The sequence below is a fragment of the Pseudopodoces humilis genome, chromosome 8, assembly GCF_049639895.1.
Source record: "Pseudopodoces humilis isolate 2021_Gansu_Grassland_sample_001 chromosome 8, ASM4963989v1, whole genome shotgun sequence".
Taxonomy (NCBI): Eukaryota; Metazoa; Chordata; class Aves; order Passeriformes; family Paridae; genus Pseudopodoces; species Pseudopodoces humilis.
This window is the reverse complement of record NC_142207.1, coordinates 22194369-22215398: the sequence shown is the minus strand read 5'-3', so window position 1 is coordinate 22215398 and position 21030 is coordinate 22194369. Positions and strand designations below refer to the sequence as shown.

At 40.7% G+C, this 21030-nt stretch overlaps 2 protein-coding genes across 18 annotated transcripts in view; one reads left to right on the top strand and one right to left on the bottom strand.

The window, feature by feature from the left end:
- Positions 1-2501, top strand: part of NFE2L2 (NFE2 like bZIP transcription factor 2) — a 23083-nt gene extending 20582 nt beyond the window's left edge. For both annotated transcript variants that reach the window (XM_014249326.2, XM_014249327.2), the window contains exon 5: positions 236-2501. In XM_014249326.2, coding sequence (XP_014104801.2) covers positions 236-1444 — 1209 coding nt within the window. In that variant the 3' untranslated portion in view covers positions 1445-2501. The remainder of the gene's footprint in view (positions 1-235) is intronic.
- Positions 1-21030, bottom strand: part of HNRNPA3 (heterogeneous nuclear ribonucleoprotein A3) — a 22788-nt gene extending 1758 nt beyond the window's left edge. The window contains exons 1-14 of one of the 16 annotated variants that reach the window (XR_001331262.2): positions 20708-20805; positions 16854-16965; positions 16353-16376; positions 12510-12632; positions 12273-12419; positions 11981-12191; positions 11656-11745; positions 11488-11595; positions 11260-11340; positions 10411-10557; positions 9442-9567; positions 9286-9357; positions 6163-6238; positions 3726-4385 (exon numbers count right to left, since the gene is read on the bottom strand). Coding sequence is in view for 12 of the 16 variants with exons in the window: in XM_088058620.1 (XP_087914746.1) it covers positions 9305-9357; positions 9442-9567; positions 10411-10557; positions 11260-11340; positions 11488-11595; positions 11656-11745; positions 11981-12191; positions 12273-12419; positions 12510-12632; positions 16353-16376; positions 16854-16919 (1176 nt within the window). In the remaining 4 variants the exon portion in view is untranslated. Of the gene's footprint in view, positions 1-3725; positions 4386-6162; positions 6239-6790; positions 9200-9285; positions 9358-9441; positions 9568-10410; positions 10558-11259; positions 11341-11487; positions 11596-11655; positions 11746-11980; positions 12192-12272; positions 12420-12509; positions 12633-16352; positions 16377-16853; positions 16966-20393; positions 20540-20707; positions 20806-21011 lie in introns of those variants that run through there. The other 15 variants (XR_001331259.2, XR_001331260.2, XR_001331261.2 and 12 more) reach the window with 15 other exon arrangements.

Sequence of the window (21030 nt, the reverse complement as noted above, 5' to 3'; positions counted from 1 at the left end):
AGGCTCTGCTCTCTTAAACAGCTTTGTCCAGAACAAGTTGTTCTTTGCTCTTGATTTGCTATCTGTCATCTTCCTCGACTGCCTCTTCATAGCGCAAGGGTGCTGTAGTCAAGACTGTAACAGTGTTATAAAACCTCTGTATGTCCATGTTGATTGCTATTTAATGTTTTTGGGTTGTAGAAAAGGGTTTTATTGAGATGTGTCACTCAGCTTCTCCCTTGCATTCCACATCTAGTGCCTGAACATCGAAAACGATAACCTGGCTGAGGTGAGCACAATCACGAGCCCTGAAACCAAGGCAGCAGAGATGCACAACGGCTACAATTACTGCAGCTCATTACCCATGCTGAAAAAAGAGGTTAACTGCAGTCCAGATTTCCTGGATGGTATGGAGGGCCCCTTCTCGGGCATTTTGCCACCAGAAGACACCAGCCAGCTGAATGTGAACTCTTTAAATGACACATCCCCTTCAAACCCCGATTTCTGTGAGGATTTCTACACCACATTTATTGATACAAAGGTGAACGGTGATGCAGCAGCAACGAACGCTATCAGTCAATCCCTGGCAGAGATTCTAAGTGAACCTATTGATCTTTCTGACTTTGCACTGTGTAAAGCTTTTAATGGCAGCCACTCAGGGACCAGAGCAGAATGTAACGATTCTGACTCCGGTATTTCACTGAATGCCAGTTCCAGCGTAGCATCGCCGGAACACTCTGTGGAATCATCTGCTTATGCAGATAAGACTTTGGGTTGCAGCGATTCTGAAATGGAAGACACAGATAGTGCTTCTGGAAGAATGCTGCAGGGCAGTGCTGGCGTGTACTCTTTGCACCTCCAGGATCAAGTGTATTCTTCCTTAGGGCCAAGCACTCAAACACCAGGTTTGCCATGTACAGCCACACCAAAGAAAGAACCCCCTCCTGCTCCTGGCCAACCCAAAGCTGCCTTCACAAAAGATAAACCTCCAGGCCGCCTTGAAGCTCATCTCACAAGAGATGAGCAAAGAGCAAGAGCTCTGCAGATCCCTTTTCCTGTTGAAAAAATCATCAACCTCCCTGTTGCGGACTTCAGCGAAATGATGTCTAAGGAGCAGTTCAATGAAGCCCAGCTCACACTTATTCGAGATATACGCAGGAGAGGCAAGAACAAAGTGGCTGCTCAAAATTGCCGTAAAAGAAAACTGGAAAATATAGTAGAACTGGAGCATGATTTGAGTAACCTAAAAGATGAAAAAGAGAAATTGCTTAAGGAAAAAGGAGAACATGACAGGAGCCTTAATCAAATGAAAAAGCAATTCACTACCTTGTACCTCGAGGTCTTCAGCATGCTACGTGATGAAGATGGAAAGCCTTACTCTCCTAGTGAATATTCACTGCAGCAAACTGGAGATGGCAATGTCTTTCTTGTTCCTAAGAGCAGGAAATCAGGGACTAAACTTTGAAGGGCAGTACAGCTGGCTCCCGTTCTCTGAGTTACTATTTTTGTATCATTATCATGATCGTTTTTACTGTGAGGTGGAATGCAGAATTAATTAACATTTGTCAAGTAAGTCTATGCAATGATAATTTTAAAGTTGTTAATTAGTTTATGGAAGATGCAAGTTGAAAATTAATCGCATAATGCAGATGGACGTATACAAAATTTTTAATCTGACTTTAAAACAGACATTCTTATAGCACAACTTTGACTAGTTTCCATATATATGTAAATATTTAAATATGCCATATTTATATACTGTTCCTATCTATTGTTATATTCATAGATTTTATATATATATATAAATGATTTTAGCCTTCTAAATATAATTTCTTGCAAGACAACCAGGATTGCTTCTGATATTTTTTACAAATATGCAAGCAATAGTGCTCTCCATTTTTCTTACACATTTATATTTGCTTTATATTTAATATATTAATTTAGTAAAAAAGTTGACACTCAGTGTTTGATTTTGCTTTATCAGCTCATTAAACTTTTTAAACTCTACTTCACAGGCATTTATTTCCCTAAAGAAGATAAATCCTTGCTAGTTTTCCAAGGCTAAGTCTTCCTGTAGCATGATAATTAATTGCACAGCAGTGTCAGCATCACTAACACTTCACTCAGCTTCTTTTAATAACCTTTGGAAAGACCATGTAACACCAAATTTCAAGTCTATGCTAAGCTCACATTTTTGTTTTCCTCCTTGAACACTATGTAAATTCATGAGATCTTTTCACCAAAGGCATTTAAAATCTTACATGTTAAAGCATTGTCAGCATTATGCCTTTTTCTAGCTAAAATTTCTGTAGGCTTTTGAGCAATTCTCCTAGAAATACACTACTGTGCCTGACGTCAATCGTCGAGCATCATGCATCCCTGCTGTTACTTTGGTGCTTATGGAAATCTGTATATTAGCAGCCAGCCACTTGCCCTGTTTGCAATCTCTGCTCAGTGAATTGAAAAGCTTTGTGGAGTTTAAATTCTGATTTATAAAAGAATAAAAAATGGGCAAAAAAATAGCATTGTTTTGGTTACTACTCAGTGGAGTTCATTGCACTTTATCACTTCGGATTTTTTCAATACAGAAAATGCCCGATTTGTAAGACATGTTGATCTGAACATTAAAACTATCTTCATCCATGTGAAAGTTCTAAAAGGCATACTTGAACTAAAGTGACTTTTTTCTTGCCACTGATGGTCTATATCATGGGCAGGCACTGGGGGAATGCAAGACACTGCTTCCACTGAAAGCAGGAGGACTAATCCATATTGGAAGATGGGATTTTTAGAGCACAGGCATCAAGGAAGAAGCACACCATGCCATGGCCCCAGTCAGTCTTTCAACACTGATACACAGTACCTCTTAAACACAGCCAGGGCAAAGCACAGAGAACCTAAAAAGCTCCTGGGTTCCCCTTTAACTACCATTTCTACCATTAACTACTACTCTCAAATTGTCTCAAATGTCAGAGAAAATTCTCTCTACAGCTGCAATATAAATACTTTTAATTACAAATTTGCTATAAAACAGACATCTCAGTAAAATCCTGCCCTGCATTTCCATTTGTTCCTTAATTTGTTCACTAATGTGAAAGCCAAGGGCAAACCAAATCCTTACAGCCTTTGCAGGGACTGCTGTATTTGCACCATCCATTTGTCTAAAACATAATACAAAGATACTTCTTCCTTTACCAAAAGAAAAGAGCAATGGCAAAAAAGCTGCAGTTAATCCAGCAGCCTTGTTTGAATTTCATCCTGTGAAGAATCAGTCTAAAGAAACTTGGTCAGTGATAACTTGCAGTTTAAACCAGTGTTTTTCACATCACCAACACAGTGCATGCTGCTTTGCATTGAACCCAGTATCATTAAGGAAAAAAAAAATCCACATTACTCATATATATAGAAACATCAGATTGCAAACTATAACCTTCATTTTATTTTTATTATTATTACTGAGATACAGAGAATGTTCCCAAACCTGAGTAACTAGTGGCACTGCCAAGTTGAAAGTATCACAACACTGACCTCATACACTGACAAGCTGCCACATGGAGACCATTTGTTTCTTGATCAAAACATTCCTTTTTAAAACTATTAAAAATAAAGCTGAAAAGCTGGCCTGAACCAAGGGTTTTTGGCTTGCAGTCCAAAGTTGCAAAGATGATCCTGTAAGAAAATGTGTTGCAATAATTCTAGACGACTTTGTGTTCTTCACAGCATTAAAAAAAGGTGATGCCAATGCATTTTAGATTGTAAGTCATTTGACAATATACACTTTATTCTGATACAAAATTGAAGTATTTTAACAAATTTCAATCCATTATGGACTATACTGAAATTTTAAATTTCCATGCTATTTTAACTTGTTTAATCACAAGTTTCAAGATGTGTCAGCACACTAGCACCATTGCTCCTGAAGTCTTTGCCAGTTTTACCATTTTATTCTGTTTCCAATCTTGCGATATTATCTTCTACATGGCCATTTTTTCTTCTGTGCAGATACTTGGATTACTTTAGTTCAGGAAAAAGCTAATAAAGAGAGATGTCAACCTGTAGCACCCACAGCAGAAAAAGAATCATCCATCAGATATGTGAATTTCAGTGATACTCAAGATCTTACATGCTCCACACAATTTAAGATACACACACTTGTCAGAGACCACACCCTGATTTGTGAATATTCCACCTCAGTATAGACAGTACATGAAAACACATTAATGTCTTAAACACAGGAACCAAAGACAGCACATCAGTACATCACACAATCAATGCTTGGTAAGATGAGGAACCTTAAGTATTTAAAGGATATTGAAGTTAAGATGCTGTGTTTAATTTCCGTTTTCTGTAAAAGCATAGTTACCTCCAGCAATCTGGGTTGCTTTTGGGGAAACCCCCTTGTCTACCTGGAAGTATAATTTTTGTTATCAAGTAAATTTCTGTACAACTGCATCTTAGGGACCAATACTTTGCTAGCTTTGCATCTTTAATCTCCATCTCTATTTAAAGCTGCTATTTTCAACAGAAGCCAGTAAACAAAAACATGGCCATGAAACTGCTCCTAACTCCTTAAAGTGCCCCTTGGATGGAGATACAATTGACCAAGCCCTCCCTTAGGAATGTGTTCTTTTTGGTCAAAGTTATTTCTAAATGAATTTTGCTATAAATAACTGAATTTAAGCACATTAGTCTTAACAAGTGTGTTATAAATCAAACTGTGAAAATAATTCAAACAGTATCTATTTCTGTATCTGGTTTAAAAAGACCCATCCAGAGCACAGAACAAGTCTGCAGCAATGTGGAACCCTCTAAGGAAAGGTATTTAAATTTTAATTAATTTTAAATTTGATGTAAATTTTACTGTTAAAAAAAAATCCCAAAGACCACTGCAAATGCAAGAGCATTTGCCTGCACCTGAGGGGCAATGCTGTTCCTCATTACCTGTTGTGCAAATGCTTGTGGGACCTCTGAAAGAGAAAAAGCACACGTTTCCCACTTTTAGGTCCAAGAAAGCAAGCTTGTCACCTCAGCAACAAGCTGGCACATTACACTAAGGCAACGTGACTGTACTGCTGCAGTTTCAGATTTAGGCTCAACCCTGGCTAAGCACAAACTTGTCTCAATGTTTCTTTAAAAAATATATGCAGTCATCAGGAGATTTTAAATTAAGTAGCTTCTGATTTTATGAACATCACTGTATGTTACTTCCAAATCACATTTAACTGTGTATTACAAAGTCAGAAATTACTTTGTGAGTCTACAGACAGCAGGTAAGAAGTTTAGGTACTTGAAACAGTTTGTGAACATACCTCTGCCTCTGATTAGGCAGGTTCCATTTGACTACTTTCAGAGCAACTGAAGTATATCCAACACTAAAATAGAAATTGACTTCCTAAGAATGCACAGGCTCAGAAATGTATTGCAAAGTTTAATAGATGCTGAAATACTTTATAAAAGGACCTGTGACAATCAAATATGCAGAAAAGGAAACATGTTCTAAGACATAATACATGTTCCACTCTGCATAAAATCAAGATTCTATGAGAAGTTTTTATTGCCATTCAATTTGCCTGTATAAATGCCATTGTGATTTCAGCTGGGTATCATGCAACAGTATTAGCCTCAACTATCCTGCCTGAAAGCACCCAGAATCTGGAAGGGAGCTCTTTAATTTGTACAGGTAAATACAACATCACCTGGTAAACCAGGATCCACTACCCCTAGTAGGAAGGAAATCCCAGCTTTCAACGATACCAAGCTCCCTCCCAGAACAGGTGCAGCAGCAGCAGCAGATCACACACTGCTGAGAACCGAAGAACCGCTTCAAGTGTCACTGCCTTTCTGGGCTTCTCTGGGGCACCTCCTTCCATGACAAGGGACACAATTTCCCCACACTCCCCACCCCAGCACTCCCCAGTAACCAAAGCACATTATTTCAAAACATCAACTTGTCTCCTTGATCTCGGACACGAAGCAATTTTGTATCTGCCAGGAACAGAAGATTCTCCAAAAGGAATTCTGCCAGCAAGCAGCCCTCATCCAGAACAGCAAACACTGGATGACATATGCTGGAGTATTTGCTGCTTAGTGCTTATGGCTTCCCTTGATATTTAAAGGCTGTCAAAGGAAAGCCTAGAAGGAAGTAAGGGTTAAACACATTTTACTATACACTACAAATCTTACCCAGTCAGAAACCTTCATTTGAAGAGGATGTGCAAGACATTCCCCATTTTGTCAAGCAGCAGCTTCTCAATTCAACCTGAAAATTAAAGAAATTACTCTTACCTTGTTTAAAAACCTCCCACCACTCTTTATAATTCATGAAAAATTTTAAAGGCAAACCTTACCTATGCTCATTGCCCTTCCTTTCAGGTCTAAATGCTAGACCTATTGATTTTGAGTCAACTCAAGTAGCTATCACTCAGGGAGGTTCCAAAAGGTGAAGAACTCTTGCTAGACTTTCTTCGATATTTCAGCTGTGATAAGCAGATTTAACTAGCCTTGGGAAAGCTGCTCACTATCAGCACAGTATCTTATTCCTTCACTTTTCTGGAAGTTGAAGCTGTTGCTCCTGCTGCCTTGTCATTCTTTAATTAGGCTGACTTCTCCATACTCAATAGGCTGCTGAAGTCCTGTCTTACGAGTCTCCTTAGCAATGTATGGATCAAAGAAGTACATCCTAGGTTCTGTAAAGCTGGCGGATCACTGTCCTCATGGCTTACACTTTTCCACGTCACATACAACAGCTAAGCTACCCCACCCACCTACAAAGCGGTCACTTACATCCATCTCTTAAAAGGTTGCATACAGATCTTGTTCATAAAGTTTATTATGACACTATTTTTCAAAGTTAACATTGTAGTCACAGTACAGCTACAAGAGGCCCTGTTAAAAAGAACACTGTCAATACATTCTAAAAAAATTTAGAAATACCAGATCAATTATCAGAAGGGACATCAACCCCATTCTCCAGTTGTCCCTGCAATCAGATGCAGGCCCCAGATGCAAGTCTACACATCTTCTAGCGTAGTAACGTACAAAACATGTCAGTAGTTAGGTGTCTCACTCCCTAGTGAGTTGTGGTTTAGTTTCCCATGTTTTCAAACTCCAAATGGGTTGTTTAAAAAATGCCTTTATTGAAGTACAGCCTCCCCCCCACCCCAAGCCCAAATGAACACGTACAACAACAGAAGCGTTCACTAAACCACCAATTCTTGCTTTAACTTTTGAGATCTTTCAGAACTCCACACACAATAAGCAGACTTTGAAATCCATTTTGGAGGCTACCATCTTGACACTGGTTCCTTGTTTTAGCGTACTGCAGTCTAAATACACTCCAATAACAGCATTTAAATAACATATGTTTAATTTTTTTCAAACAACACACTTATTTTTCTACCACTTCTTAAAAATTATAATTCATTATTAATATGACTGATTATGCCTTAAGCCATTTCATACATCTTTGCAGATTCATTCCTACACTGGAATTGCATTTACCTTATTCTGCACATTGACCCAGAAGTGAAACAGGTGTGAGTAATTCCAATACATATTGCCAAGTGTCTGAGTATTTCTTTTATTGACTGGGTCCCTACTCTTCTGAGTGAATTTACAGCAAGCACTGGCCTGGCAATAGTCAAGAGAATTCACAACAGATGAGGACAGGACAGACTGCAGTGCCTTAATTTGGAGGTCAGAAGTGAGAATGAAGTACAATTGCTAGCCACATGAACTGGTCGTATTTTCTACTCCACTGCACCAAATCCAGTTGTAGCACACTATCATTCTACCTGTGGGAACTTGGGACCGTACCCCTCTATGTTGTGGGAGTCCTTCTAGTCGGTAAAATACAACTAGATCATGTTTTATCTTTGAGCTCTCAGCTGAGCACAGACATCTGCCAGGGAAACAGCTCAAGAACTCTATTTAAGAACCCATGGGGAATGGGCTTTTGGAACGCATTACCTGGGACTGTCAGTGATTACACCTGTGCTACCCTTGGCTCCCAGTCAGAAGTATGTGTCCAGAAAATTGCCTAGGGTGCATGCAAGAGAGTATATAGCCATTAAATTACTGAGTAACATACCTATTACTCTCACTATGAAGCCTCATTTAATTGAAACAGTGCAGTCTGGTGCGAGGGAAAAGGAAATGGGGACAAAGGGGATGAAAATTCCAAGCCACCCTCCCCCAAGTATAGTTTTATTGAAACAGAATCATTGTATATCCCAAGGAAACAGGCACTTGATTCCCCCCACCTTAACTTCTCGGGAATTACAATAAATATAAAGGTAAAAAGCAAATTTCTTTTTCTCTCCATCCAAGACTTAAACAACTTCAGTTATCCCTTATGCATCTCAAATGAGACGGGAGACAGCTTTCATGTGTCTAAAGTTGGTCTTGTTAAAATATTTATCATGCCTTTTCTTGAAGCGCTACTACTAATACAGAACTACAAATTAAAAAAATATGCACAAACCAAAAAGTAATTTAAAGTTTTCATTAAGATAAAGCTTAGTTCTATGATTCACAAACACTAATTTGAGTAACTCAATCCTAGTTATACATCTAAACAAACTATAATGCAACATACAGATGTTTTCCCTCTGTATGCCTATGAAACTCATGTCAATGACAGTTACGTATATACACTGAGACTAGACCCCTTAAGACTGCAAATCAATAGGTGTTTCTATTGTTAACTTTAAATTAATACAAAATAGTAATTGAAAAATGCATTTATCTTCTCTATTAACTAACAAGGAAACACCCTAAACTACATTTCATTTCTGTTATAGAGTTCTCTGCACTAAATGTGGAAAAACTGAACTACACAAATATTGGAAAGTTAAAAATTCATTGATTTGTTTATTCCTGGTACCACTACCACAATTTACAGGGCAATATACCTGATGTAATGGGAAAATAAAAAGAAAAAAGAAAGACAAAGCTACAACAGAGAAAGACCTCAGGAATGTACATCTAATCGACACTACATTGCATGAATCAATAGCTGCACTTTTTGCAAACTGTGGCTATGACAGTCCTGATCAAGAAGGGTTTCCTGTTTAAGCTGCAGTAACTTTTCTGACTATGGATCATCGTTCCTTCTGTGGCAGATTTTACAGTTCCTCTAATTCATTTGGGACGACTGTCTCAAAGTAACCTGCAGCTTTCCTGACAACTCCTCGCTCTCTCTCCTGCTAAGAACTGTAGCCTGTTGAATACAGGATAAGAAAATTATTACTCTCAGTGAACAGTTGTACATTATTAATCATCATTATAAATATACATTACACCTACCCTTTTTCTAGTAGCATTTTTAGAATCTTCTACCACCATAGCCCCCACTTCCACTTCCAGATCCATAGCCACCTAAAAAAACAGTGTGTATGCTGAAATACATGAGCAACAAGGGATTTAAACTCAAAAATGTTTTCTGTATAAAATCATACTTACCACCATAGGGACTGCCTGAACTTCTGCCACCAAAGCTGCCACCACCTTTCATGGGACCATAGTTAGACTGCTGTTGTCCACTGTAATTGCCAAAATCATTGTAGTTTCCACTTCCACCATAATTACCTGAAACAAATTTATAAAGCCGTGTTTGTTCAACACTTAGGACACAAAACCTGCCAAATTCCAATATCCAATGTAAAAATAAATTGTAGTAGTTTAGAACAATTCAAAATGAAGTTCATTTATTTTGATGCTACCTCCATGCAAAATGCAGAAGTAACAGAAGACCCTTGGTATTTTTATGATTAGAAATCGGTATTTTATTGAAAATGAAACACATCACATTGTAAGTACGTTTGAGTAGCTTATCAAAGCAAATTTGATGTTATTTTTCAATAGGCCAAATTAAGGCCCCCAAAATCAGAAAACCATGAGTTTCACCATTATTCTTTTACTGCACAACTTGTATGTATGACAATAATGTAAATTACAATTTATTTGTTAAAAAAAAGTTGTAGAAATGTAATGGGCATGCTGCATACACAGATCAGGAAGTATAGTAAAATACACAGCAGTTTTTGCAGCTTAACTCCCCAAATTTGAGGAAACCAATAAAAAAAGCTTATGAAAATCTGGATTTGTAGTCCTCACAAAGGAGGATGTGATCCACATGTTGTGAACTGGTATCCAACAATAACATCCTGGAAATGGTCAAAACCATTAAAAAAGCTGTATTCTTCCTTCATGTATAGATTTATAGCCAAAGCTTTTTGAAGAATATAGCCCTGGCAAAACAACATTGTAGTTTATCAAAGCTGATCCACATGAAAAAGAACTTTCCTAATGCAACATAAGCATTCTATATTAAAACCTAGACATGCAACTAATTTTATGAACTACTACATTTCAAGCATTGTGAAATGAAGCCTAAGAACCATAGATGTAGAATTAAAGCTAGGATCTTACCACCACCAAAATTTCCTCCTTCATTGTAGCCATCATATCCTCCTCCTCCACCTCCGTATCCACCACCTGGGTTTCCATATCCTGGTCCTCCACCACCACCATAACCTCCTCTGCTGCCATAGCCAGGACCACCTCCATAGTTACCACCTTTGAATAAAAGAAGAGTCAAACTTAATACACCAAACCTAAAATACTGGTAAGATCCATTTAACCAGAAAGCCCAAACCAACACATCTGCACAATAAAATGCCCCACCCACAGTGTTTTCCCTGTATTATATTCATTGTGGTTGCATAATTTATCTAAACCATTTATTTGATAAAAATCCCCATGCTTATAAAATCAAGACCTAAGTAATTAATTACATGCTACTTCCCTCATCCCTTCTTGCTTTCTGGTAATTGCAGTTTTTAGCCTTTTGGTAATTCCTGCATTTCTCTTCCATGCATTCTGGATACTTATCCTAACTGCATTGTGAGAAAGATACTACTGAACCGCAAGAAAAAGTCTAAAGAGTTGACTGAAAACAGTTGTTCATTGCTTTACTCAGTTTTAGTCATCTCAACTGACATCAGAATTTTCATTTAGTTCTCAATAATAAACAGCTCCCTCATGACCTTGTGATGTGAGATTTTTTAAGGGTAAATACAGATGAGTATTTTTTTCCACCCATCATTTTATGGGGACAACAAAAAAAAAGTTAACTCTTCACAGCTCTACAATGTAGAATTTCATTTTCATTATTGCTATTACCACGTTATCACCAAAACAGATTTCACTTCCAAGGTGAAGGCAAGACTTACAGCTGGTTCTAACATTGGGGGAAAAGGGAGTGAACAATACACTTACCATCACCAAATCCATTGTATCCGTCACCACCCCCAAAGCTTCCTCTGCTCCCACCACCGCCACCACCACCCCCATAGCCTCCTAGAACACAAAACAGATGAGAATGTTTTCCTGAACAAACATATTAAATGTTTAAGCCAACTAACACAGGAAATTGGAAAAAAAAAAAAAACCCAACACCAAACCAAAATGTAAATCACATTCTATACTAATATTCCAATCATTTACCTCTGCCACCAAAGTTTCCTCCTCGGCCAAAATTCCCTCCACCGCCTCCGAAGTTTCCACGGCCCATGAAGTTGCCTGAGCCACCCCCACGACCTACAAAATATTTCACTTGAATTACATTAATTGAAAACCTGTCACACAAAATAGCTATGCTCAACTACAACTCACCTCTCTGAGAGCTAGCAGTCTGCATCTCTTGTTTTGAGAGTGCTTTTTTCACTTCACAGTTGTGTCCATTTATAGTATGGTATTTCTGAACTACAGGAAACAGTGAAAAAGGAAAGTTAAAAAATCACATCTCTGCAATATGCTATGAACTTTCATAGAAAGTTACTGTAAGGCATGTGGCACACTTTGAAAAGTAACATTAAACCAACCCCATCCTTTACAATAATAAAGTAGTTGATTATGCAATCATCTCATTCTGAGATGCTCTTCTGAGATCTTAACACTTTTATCCCATAAGTCATTTCTCACTGAAGAGCTTACATACCAACAATTTTATCAACTGTATCATGATCATCAAAAGTTACAAAAGCGAAGCCTCTCTTCTTTCCACTCTGCCTGTCTTCCATGACCTCTATGGTTTCAATCTTGCCATATTTTTCAAAGTACTCCCTTAAATTATATTCTTCTGTATCTTCTTTAATTCCACCAACAAATATTTTCTTTACTGTGAGGTGTGCCCCAGGCTTTACAGAATCCTGCAATGTCAAAAATGACAATCAGTGCTTAAAGTAGTAGGTAAAGATTAAAATATGTGGTTAACTGGAACACAAACTCACCTCCCTTGAAACTGCTCTCTTTGGTTCAACCACGCGTCCATCAACCTTATGTGGTCGAGCGCTCATGGCAGCATCCACCTCCTCCACACAGGAGTAAGTCACAAAGCCAAAGCCTCTGGAACGTTTTGTTTGTGGGTCTCTCATCACCTGCAAACACACAAGGAGGCACTTTGCATTTCTGTGATACTTTAAATACCTAACCCTTTCAAAAGCACAAACAAATAATAGAGACTTTACCACACAGTCTGTGAGTGTGCCCCATTTCTCAAAGTGCTCTCTCAAGCTATCATCTGTTGTTTCAAAGCTCAGACCTCCAATGAACAGCTTTCTCAACTGCTCTGGCTCCTTTGGCTCATGGCCCTACAAAATCAAAAAATCAGAAACAGATTTTGAATACAAATCACAGAATTAAAATTTTACTGAATTACTAGAAATTATTTGTGCACATTATAACTACAAATACGTGAAATACATTTACATAAAAACAATGACTTCTAATGGGTTTAGACAGCAGAATTGTAAACACTTAATGAAGTGTGATTTTAATTAAAATACTAACAACTTAAAGAGCATTAAATGCAAACAGTAAAGGGATTTCAATATACTAGATAACTCAGCTGCTCCCCACCACCCAGAAATGCATTCATTCTGTGCCTATCTTTGAGCTGCAGATCGCACAACAGGGGATGAAGCACGGCTAGATAAAGGGAAGTTCTAACACTTTACGAAGCACAAATATGCAGAACTACAAAAAATTTAAGGACGCAGTATACAAGAAAAAAAGGTTGCTGCTTGGGCTGAGTGTCTTCTCTTTGGGGATGTCCATTTTTGAAAGGTTACTTTTATGCATTTTTGTTAATCAGTACTAAACTCCTTGAAATGATAAATTCTGTACTTTGATAATTTTATTATTGGAGTACATGCAAGCAAGAAAGGGCAAATATATACGTGGATTTTAGTTTTATGGGAAATACCTCTTAAATGTCAGACAACATGGACCTACATCTTACAGACAAAAAAATGCCATGAGTAACAAGTCACCAATGACCAGTAGTGGGGTACAACTACTGGAATGAGATTGGTAACTTAGCAAGCATCGAAGAACCAACAAGTTTAATAGTTTTTGGTAACACTGTCTGTATATGACCAGCTACATTTTAAAAGATGCAAATTTTCAGATCCCAGTTTTTTATCATGTGACTGAAATGGGCTTAAGAGTACAACTTTGTTTCTGCTCTGTTCCAGTGCTGCTCTTTTTTAGCAGATAGTCAATTTCCACATATATTTGATGAGGAGTTCACAAAAAATTTTTTCACAACTGCCATTGTCAGAGAAGTCTTACAAAAAGCAACCAGATTAAAATCTCATTTAGCAAGTGGGTACTTTTGTGCACGTAAAACACTGCACAAGGTGCTGGCCAGCTATGCTGTGTATGACTTCAGTTCTGCAGCACCAATGTTCAACAGGTTTCACTGTTTCTACTGCAGTGCACTAAACCAGACTAGACGCAGTATTATCCTGAGGTGAACTACATAAGAACAGCCACAGACTTCTACCTGTAGACATCTTGCTTCAAATCTGAAGTGCCTGAACTTTTGCCATGCTGCTAGGGTTGGCCAGGAAGGCTTAAGCCCCTTTCAGTGAGACTTTTTGTATTATATAGTGCTTTAGCAAACCATTGGTTTGTAATACTCAAGACTGTACTACAGCAAACAGTTACTAAGATTATGAAAAGCTGTCTAGGAAGTAAATCCCTGCCCTTACACCTGCTGAGTTTTCTTAGAAAGAACCCCACCACTCTTGTTAACAGCCTTCTATTTAAGGTTTTGTTACCTCAGGATCATCATATAAATTATTAACAGTCAAAATGGTCCCAGGACAACAAAGTTAAGCTTCTAGTGCCTTCCAAGCGGTCCAGACTATAAAGGTATTAAAGAAAACAAATCACCCTTCTCACTATATTGAAACTTTTAATTTTAGAAGATTACATTCCTACTGCATACAGAAACTGCTTTAGGTCAAGCATTATCTGTTGCTAATTGCAATTTTTAAAATCTACTGTTAATGTTTAGTTGGGTTATGTTAAAGCTGGGAACACTGTTTCAAACTGTTCTACACATATTGGAATAAATTTTTTATGTGAAACTCAAGTTTAGACTCCTCCAAAATCAGAAACCTATGTAAGGGAAAACTGGACAGACTATTTACAGTTCTCTGATATTATTCAAGGCTATGAGGGTTTCCAGCTAACTCAAAATACTTTTACCTTAAAAGAATGACCACAGAATTTTTCAGGTAAGGAAAAGTGAAGTTCTTTTCTGCTTATTGTTTTTATGTGCACAAGAACAGCTGTTCTCATTCAGCAAGAGTAACACCCGCTGTTAAAGCTTCTACTGGACCAAAATTATCCCTAGGACACATACAGTTTATAGGAACTCTGTACAAAAGCAGAAGGTAGTATTTCCTTAGAGAATTAGGGAATTTTTTATGCAGTTTGTTCCCACTGGGGTTTTTCAGAGTGCTGTCCTCTATCACACAAGATGCTGTTTCTCAATTCTTCTGTTGCCAGTTACTTCTAACAGCAGTCTTTCCTGTACAGAAATTCCTGCAGAACACATCTCTCCCTCAGTGTAACTTCCACCCTGCTCTAGCAGAGTCAGGCTGCCTCCTGCTCAGCTGACACGGCAGGAGAGCACGCCATTTTGCAGCACTCCTCTGGTAGGAGTGGGGAGGGCAGCTGCAAGACCGCCCAGCCTGCCTGTAGTCGGCAGACAATGTTTCTCCCCCTAAGCTGTCAGAGCGGCTTCCAGACACATTACAAGGCTCTGCGGACGCGCAGAACTTTCCTTCTACCCCGACTTTGGCCTCCCCCCGCTAAAACCCCAGCGCTGCGCGGGCCGGGCCGCCTCCATTTTGTGCTCAGCCGCGGCCGCCGCGCCGCCAATATGGAGCCGAGGGCGGGGCGGGCGGGCGGGGCCACAGTGGCGCCATGGGCGGGGCCGGGCCGCAAGGCCCAAGCAGAGGCCGGGCAGCGGCACCCGCGGGCCCGCTGCTCACCTCCTGCCGCCAGCAAAACCACACCGCTGCTCCCAGGCCCTACCGAAACCCCCAACACTCGGCGCGGTGCAACGTACCTCTCGCCTAAGAAGGGGAGGAAGAAGCTAGGACCCCCCGCCGGGATTCCTGCAAAAATGCTCATCTTTGCAGAAATCCTGTCACCTATTGAGACAACGCTGCTGCAGATACATACTGCTTCTACCCCGAGGTTGCCATCAATTAGAATTTCTTGTGGCAGGGGTTTTGAATAATCAGCCTTTTGGATTTGCAGTATTTCTCTCTAAAGGCAGTTTTTAGGTGGAGCTCTCCCATGCATTCTACCTCTGAGCAGCAGCAAATGTCTACAAAATGCTTGTCACCAAACCTACACTCAGCTGTGGCTGAACCTGAGACCACCCTGTCCTCAGGCAGTACAATCCTAGAACGTCTTCTGAAATGGGAAAGCTTACAGGCAACTGGGGCCTCAGCAACTTTGCCTGTGAAACTTGTTCTCTAGAAACTCAACAGTTTTTAAGATCACTGCAGGGCAATTTACTTTTGTGTACTACAAGAGCTAATTTACTATGCAGCTGATCGACCCCATTTACACTTAATTCAAAGTTCGAATGAGTGAGAGTTTCAACATTCCTTCCAGAAGGATTTAACACACTGTACTTCAATACAAAATAATCATACACTACCAGACGCATGCAATTCGGACAAGGTTTGTTTGTAATTCAAGTGTATAGGCCCTCGCACATTGCAGTAGTGTATCATTCCAGAAAAAAGTTGGTTTGAACAAGCTATAATATTCAATCAACCTGAAAAAATAATGTTAGAAAGCAAACAAATCCAAATAAACGAAGAGAAAATGCCTCTGTTATAAGCTATTTAAGCACGTTAAATACCCTTCTTGCTGATCTTAAAATTATTTTCTGAAGGGTATTAAGAACTTTCCCCCCTCCCACTTCCACACCCTGCCCCAAAAGTAACTAGCTCCCATCCTCCCAAAAACAGCCCCGACATCTTCTCTATACTACGCACCTTATTCAGTCTACGGTATTTCTGCTAGAAGCAAAAGAAAACAGTTATTTTTACTTAGTACAGCTCGCTTTCATTTGCAGTGACTATCAGGCAACCATTTTTACTTAAAAAAAAGAAAAAAAAAAAATAGAAAAGAGGAACCTGTCTTCATTCCCACTAAAAACAGGACTTTGAAGGTAGGACGTAATCAAGTTCCTGCTGATACTCTGAGGATGCACGAATTTAATAATTACACCTTGCTTTAATCAGAAACATATATTTAATCAGTTTGTTAGAACAGAAAGCTAGACAAGCAAAATTTCCCCATTATGCTTAACAACCCACCCCATTAAACTGTAAGTAATAAATTGCAATTTAAAGTTACTCCGCTAATACGGGGATGAAGAAGGTAGAAAAAAAAAAAGGATATTAATATAGCAGATAGAAATGGTTAACTTGGGAGTTTTGCATCTTTTCCCCTTAAAACTACTTTATTTTTAATAAAATAACCCATCCTCTCACCTGTGAGGATCGTCTTCCTTTCCTCTTGTAGTCTTCCACTTCTCTCTCTTCCTTAATAGCAGCCATTTTGGAAGGGTACTCTAACTCAGCCTTTCTTTTAGATCTAGGAAACCTAGAAAACAGGTTGGATAAGTCAGTACTTACCCCAGTTCCTGTGACACAGGGCCTTCTCTGGGTGCAATGCACAGGTGTGGCTTTACAGGAAGAAACGGGTGAAAGTAAAAAAAAAAAAAAAAAAATTCCCGAAAGTATTTAAATGGGTAGAATAAAAAGCCTCAGCCTACATAAAGATTAAAAAGAGCCGCAAAACAAACATCTGCTATCCCTATCAAGCTCACTTCACAAACTAATGCTAAAATCTGTAGCAAACCTGTATCTATTGCTGTCTGACAAAACTAATGTGAATACAACTGATACACAGCAAGCAAATTGCACCTTTGATACCCAAACCCACTATATAAATTCTGTTTCTCTGGACTTTTAACCCCCAAAACATTTAATTTTGCCAATATTTCTTACTAGTTACTGCTTACTAGTTATTGCTGCTTATTTCTGATATGTAACCTCCTGTAGTCAGGTATCCAGAAGTACGGAACACTAGAGAATGTTCCTGTATTAAAAAAATACTTTCCACTGTGAGTAATCCAAGAACCCCTTACTGATGCTACCTTGCAATATCAAGAACTGCTGATCCCCAGCAGTGTGTAGAATTAAGCATCTACATTACTTTTGCTCCCATATTATCTATTTGATTACTGATCTGTACACTATGTAGTGTATGTGCCACTACAAATAGGAAGTCTTTTACAAGATAAGCTCGGTGAATGAACCCATACCTACACATTCCAACAGAAAGAATTATGTTCCTTCTGGCCTTTTTTCTATAAAATTTTCTAGGATCCTTCAGTTAGTCCTAATATTAATGTACTGGTATCTCTGGCCAATATTCATTACTACTTTGGATATTGCTTGAAGCTTTACTGCACTAGCCAAAAGGCAATACTGTTAACTACATAACATACTTCAGTAAAACTATACTTGTGCAGCATTTAAAAGCATAGATATTCACAAGATTATGTGTATTTCTGTGAGAGGTTTGTTTGTTTAGGTTGTGGGCTTTTTTTAAAAAGTTTTCTTCCTCCAAATTTTGTTCCTGCATATGGAAAGGCAGGCAGGTCTCTACTAATGAGCAATATATGCTGTTACTCAAAGCGGAAATTCTTAAACATAACTTCATGTTAAAATCCGGCTTCAAATTAAATGCAACTGTGAAATCATGAGCATCAAAATTAAATGCACTAACAATTGTAAAGGTTTTATTAAGTAACTTTAAAGTTACTTATCTTCAGTTCCTGTCTACACAATGCTAAAATCTGCTCTTGAAATCCTTTAAATCAAACATGAGTTTGACTTAAGAGGTATTAGGATATTAAGTACTTGAACTGAGCTGTTTAGTTTTTTAAGTCATGTAAGGGAGGTATGAAACAGAACATTAACACTTCAAGGGCTTTTTACAAACTAGCTGTATGGCAAAATAAAGGTTCAGGAATTGTTAGGGAGGAAAGGGATAAGCTTTCCAAAGTAATGGAAAGTATGAATCCCCTTCTGAAGGTGCTTTCCCCAGCGAGGCTTCACAATGGCCAACATAAAGCTCCTGGGCATGGTCTCTGCCCCAATGGCCTCAGAAGGTTGAGGGTTAAAAAGGGAGTTGTCTTCTTGCTAATGCACACCAGCTCACGTGGAACCCTGCTCAGTCCTATTCCTATTGTGCCTTACAGAAAGGCTGACAGCACTAAATTTGTTAGCTCTTATCACCAACAAAATACTCTCTTCAACTCGGAATAAAAACATTCAGAATACTTTTGTTATTGCTTGTCAGACTAGCATTGAGAAAGTATCAGCTGCAACTCAACTACAGAACTTAAAAGTAGTCTCCAAGGAAATCTTTGAATTATAATGATAAAGTAGTCACCAGCACATTTCACATTACTCACAATACTGCTCCATCTCTTACAGGAGAAAAGAAACTAACAAGAGATAAACCAAATATTACCAAGATGGAAGTTCACCCATCCAATCAGAGAATACTATGGAAATGCACTGGTCTTTTCTGTAAGCAATTGAAGTTAGACCTAAAGTGCATACAGTAGGGTCTTCTAGCAAATCTAAAAGTCAAAGCAGGAAAAAATCTAATTCTTAGTTTTAAGTGTGTTAGTAGTGTATTCCCAACACCAACAGGAATGTGTGCCTGGGAAAAACCCCAAGAAAGTTTCCAAGCTTTACTGAACCACGTTCAAATGCTTTGAACACATCACCCCTCTCAAGCTATTAAACTCCGAAGCAGCTAAAAAAATTGCTTACATGATAAAGTTGTTTTTAGCTACTTTGTTAAGAGATCCAGTTTGTTCTGTTCTTAATGCACGAACAGAAACTAGTGCGAGCTGTTGGGTTTCTCTGATCTTGATTTTTTAAGGTTTCACCTTTCAGTGAAGAAAGTGAGATGCAAAATACCACACACACACAAAAAAAAAAAAGAAAGCGCACTATTTTTGCTTACCATACTCTGTAACACTTGAACAAAAAAAAACCCAGGTTCTGAGGAAAGGAAAGCAAGAGTAGGATATCATGACTACTTCCCTCCAAGAAGGGAGAGGATGATTTCTCTAGATTTGGGCAGACTGCTTCGTGCTGCTCACCAGGATCATGGCAGAATGCCACCGAATGTCCTGAGTCTTTTGCATATGTAATTGTGGGAGAGGAGAAAAGGAAAACAACTCTGTATTCCTTCCCCCAACTCCCCGGGCACGAAAGGTTCCTGACACGCTTTGACACCCTCTGGGCAAAGGTGAGAGGTATCAGGGAGGTGCTACAAAGTGAAGGAGCCAGATACAGCGTACTGCACTAAATGATTTTAATGCTTTTAGAAGTGTTCCGAGAAAACTAAGTGTGTTCAAGAATACCCCTGCCGCACTACTTCGGGTAGCTTACGCTGGTGGGGGAGGGGGGAAATCGGAGAAAGGAACACTGGGAGGGCAGAACAATGACACACGCACGTGTAGGGCTCGCCTTGCCCTACTCCTGCCTGAATACGCGCCCAGGTGTTTTGGTGTCCCCAGGACTGCTGCGAAGGGCTCTGCTGACCACAGCGCTGCCCCAGGCCGAGGGCTGGGCCCCTCTCACCCACGCGCCGGAGCGCTGCGAAATGGCGGCCGCTGCCCGCGGGGCCGCGCGGCGGAAGCGCCGCCTCTCCCGCTCCCTCTCTCTTCCTGCCGCGCCGCCATTGCAGAATAACGCGGCGTGTCGCAGGGGAAAGCAAGTCTGGAGCGCGGCAGGAACGCTACAAGGAGGCGGCGGCTGCGGGAACTGCAAGGGGCTCCATGACGTGTTGCCGCCAACCACCCCTTTCCCGCCGCGCTTTCCCGCCAGCAGGCTCGGGCGGAACTCAAGTTGCTCCAGCTCCGCGCGGCGCGGCAGGAACCGCCTCGCCTCCGCCCCCACCTTGGCCGATGGCGGCGAGCCCCGCGCCCCGCGCGCAGTTACCTCCATTTTGTGCCCGGGCTCGGCCAGCGCAGCGCCAATATGGAGCCGGGCGGGAGAGTAGGGGGCGGGCGCGGGGGGGGTCACGTGGCGGCAAGGCGGCCTCGGGGCGGCGCGCGCGCTGCGGCCGTTACCGCTTTTCTTCTCTGGGCCCGACGCCCATCCCCCACCCCCTTCCTCTCCTCCGCCGTCCGCGCGCCGCCAGCGCCGCGCGCCGCCTTCCCCGCCGCGAGGACAGAAAGGGTCGGGAGCGAGGGAAGGTGGGGAGAGGGAAGGTGCGGAGAAGGGTAAGGAGGCGAGGAAAGAGAAGATATCACCGTGCCGGCGTTCAGCGACAGCGCCTTCCCGCCCTCGTCGGTCCCACGCCGGCCGCCGGCCCCGCGCACGAACCGCCGCCCGCTGTGGGGGTGGCGGCGCCGGCGCAGCCGCGACGGGCGCGCGGGGCGGCCCCGCCCCCCCCCAGTGGGCCCGCCCCCGCCCCGCCCCCGCAGCCCGGGCCGGGGCCGAGCGCGGGGGCCCCGCTGAGGGAGCGCTGTGGGCCGAGATCCGCAGGGGACGGCACACAGGGCGCACGAGGTGCCTGGCAGGAGAGAGGAGGAAACGGGGAAATGCCCTGCTTACTGTAGGGATATCTGCAGGA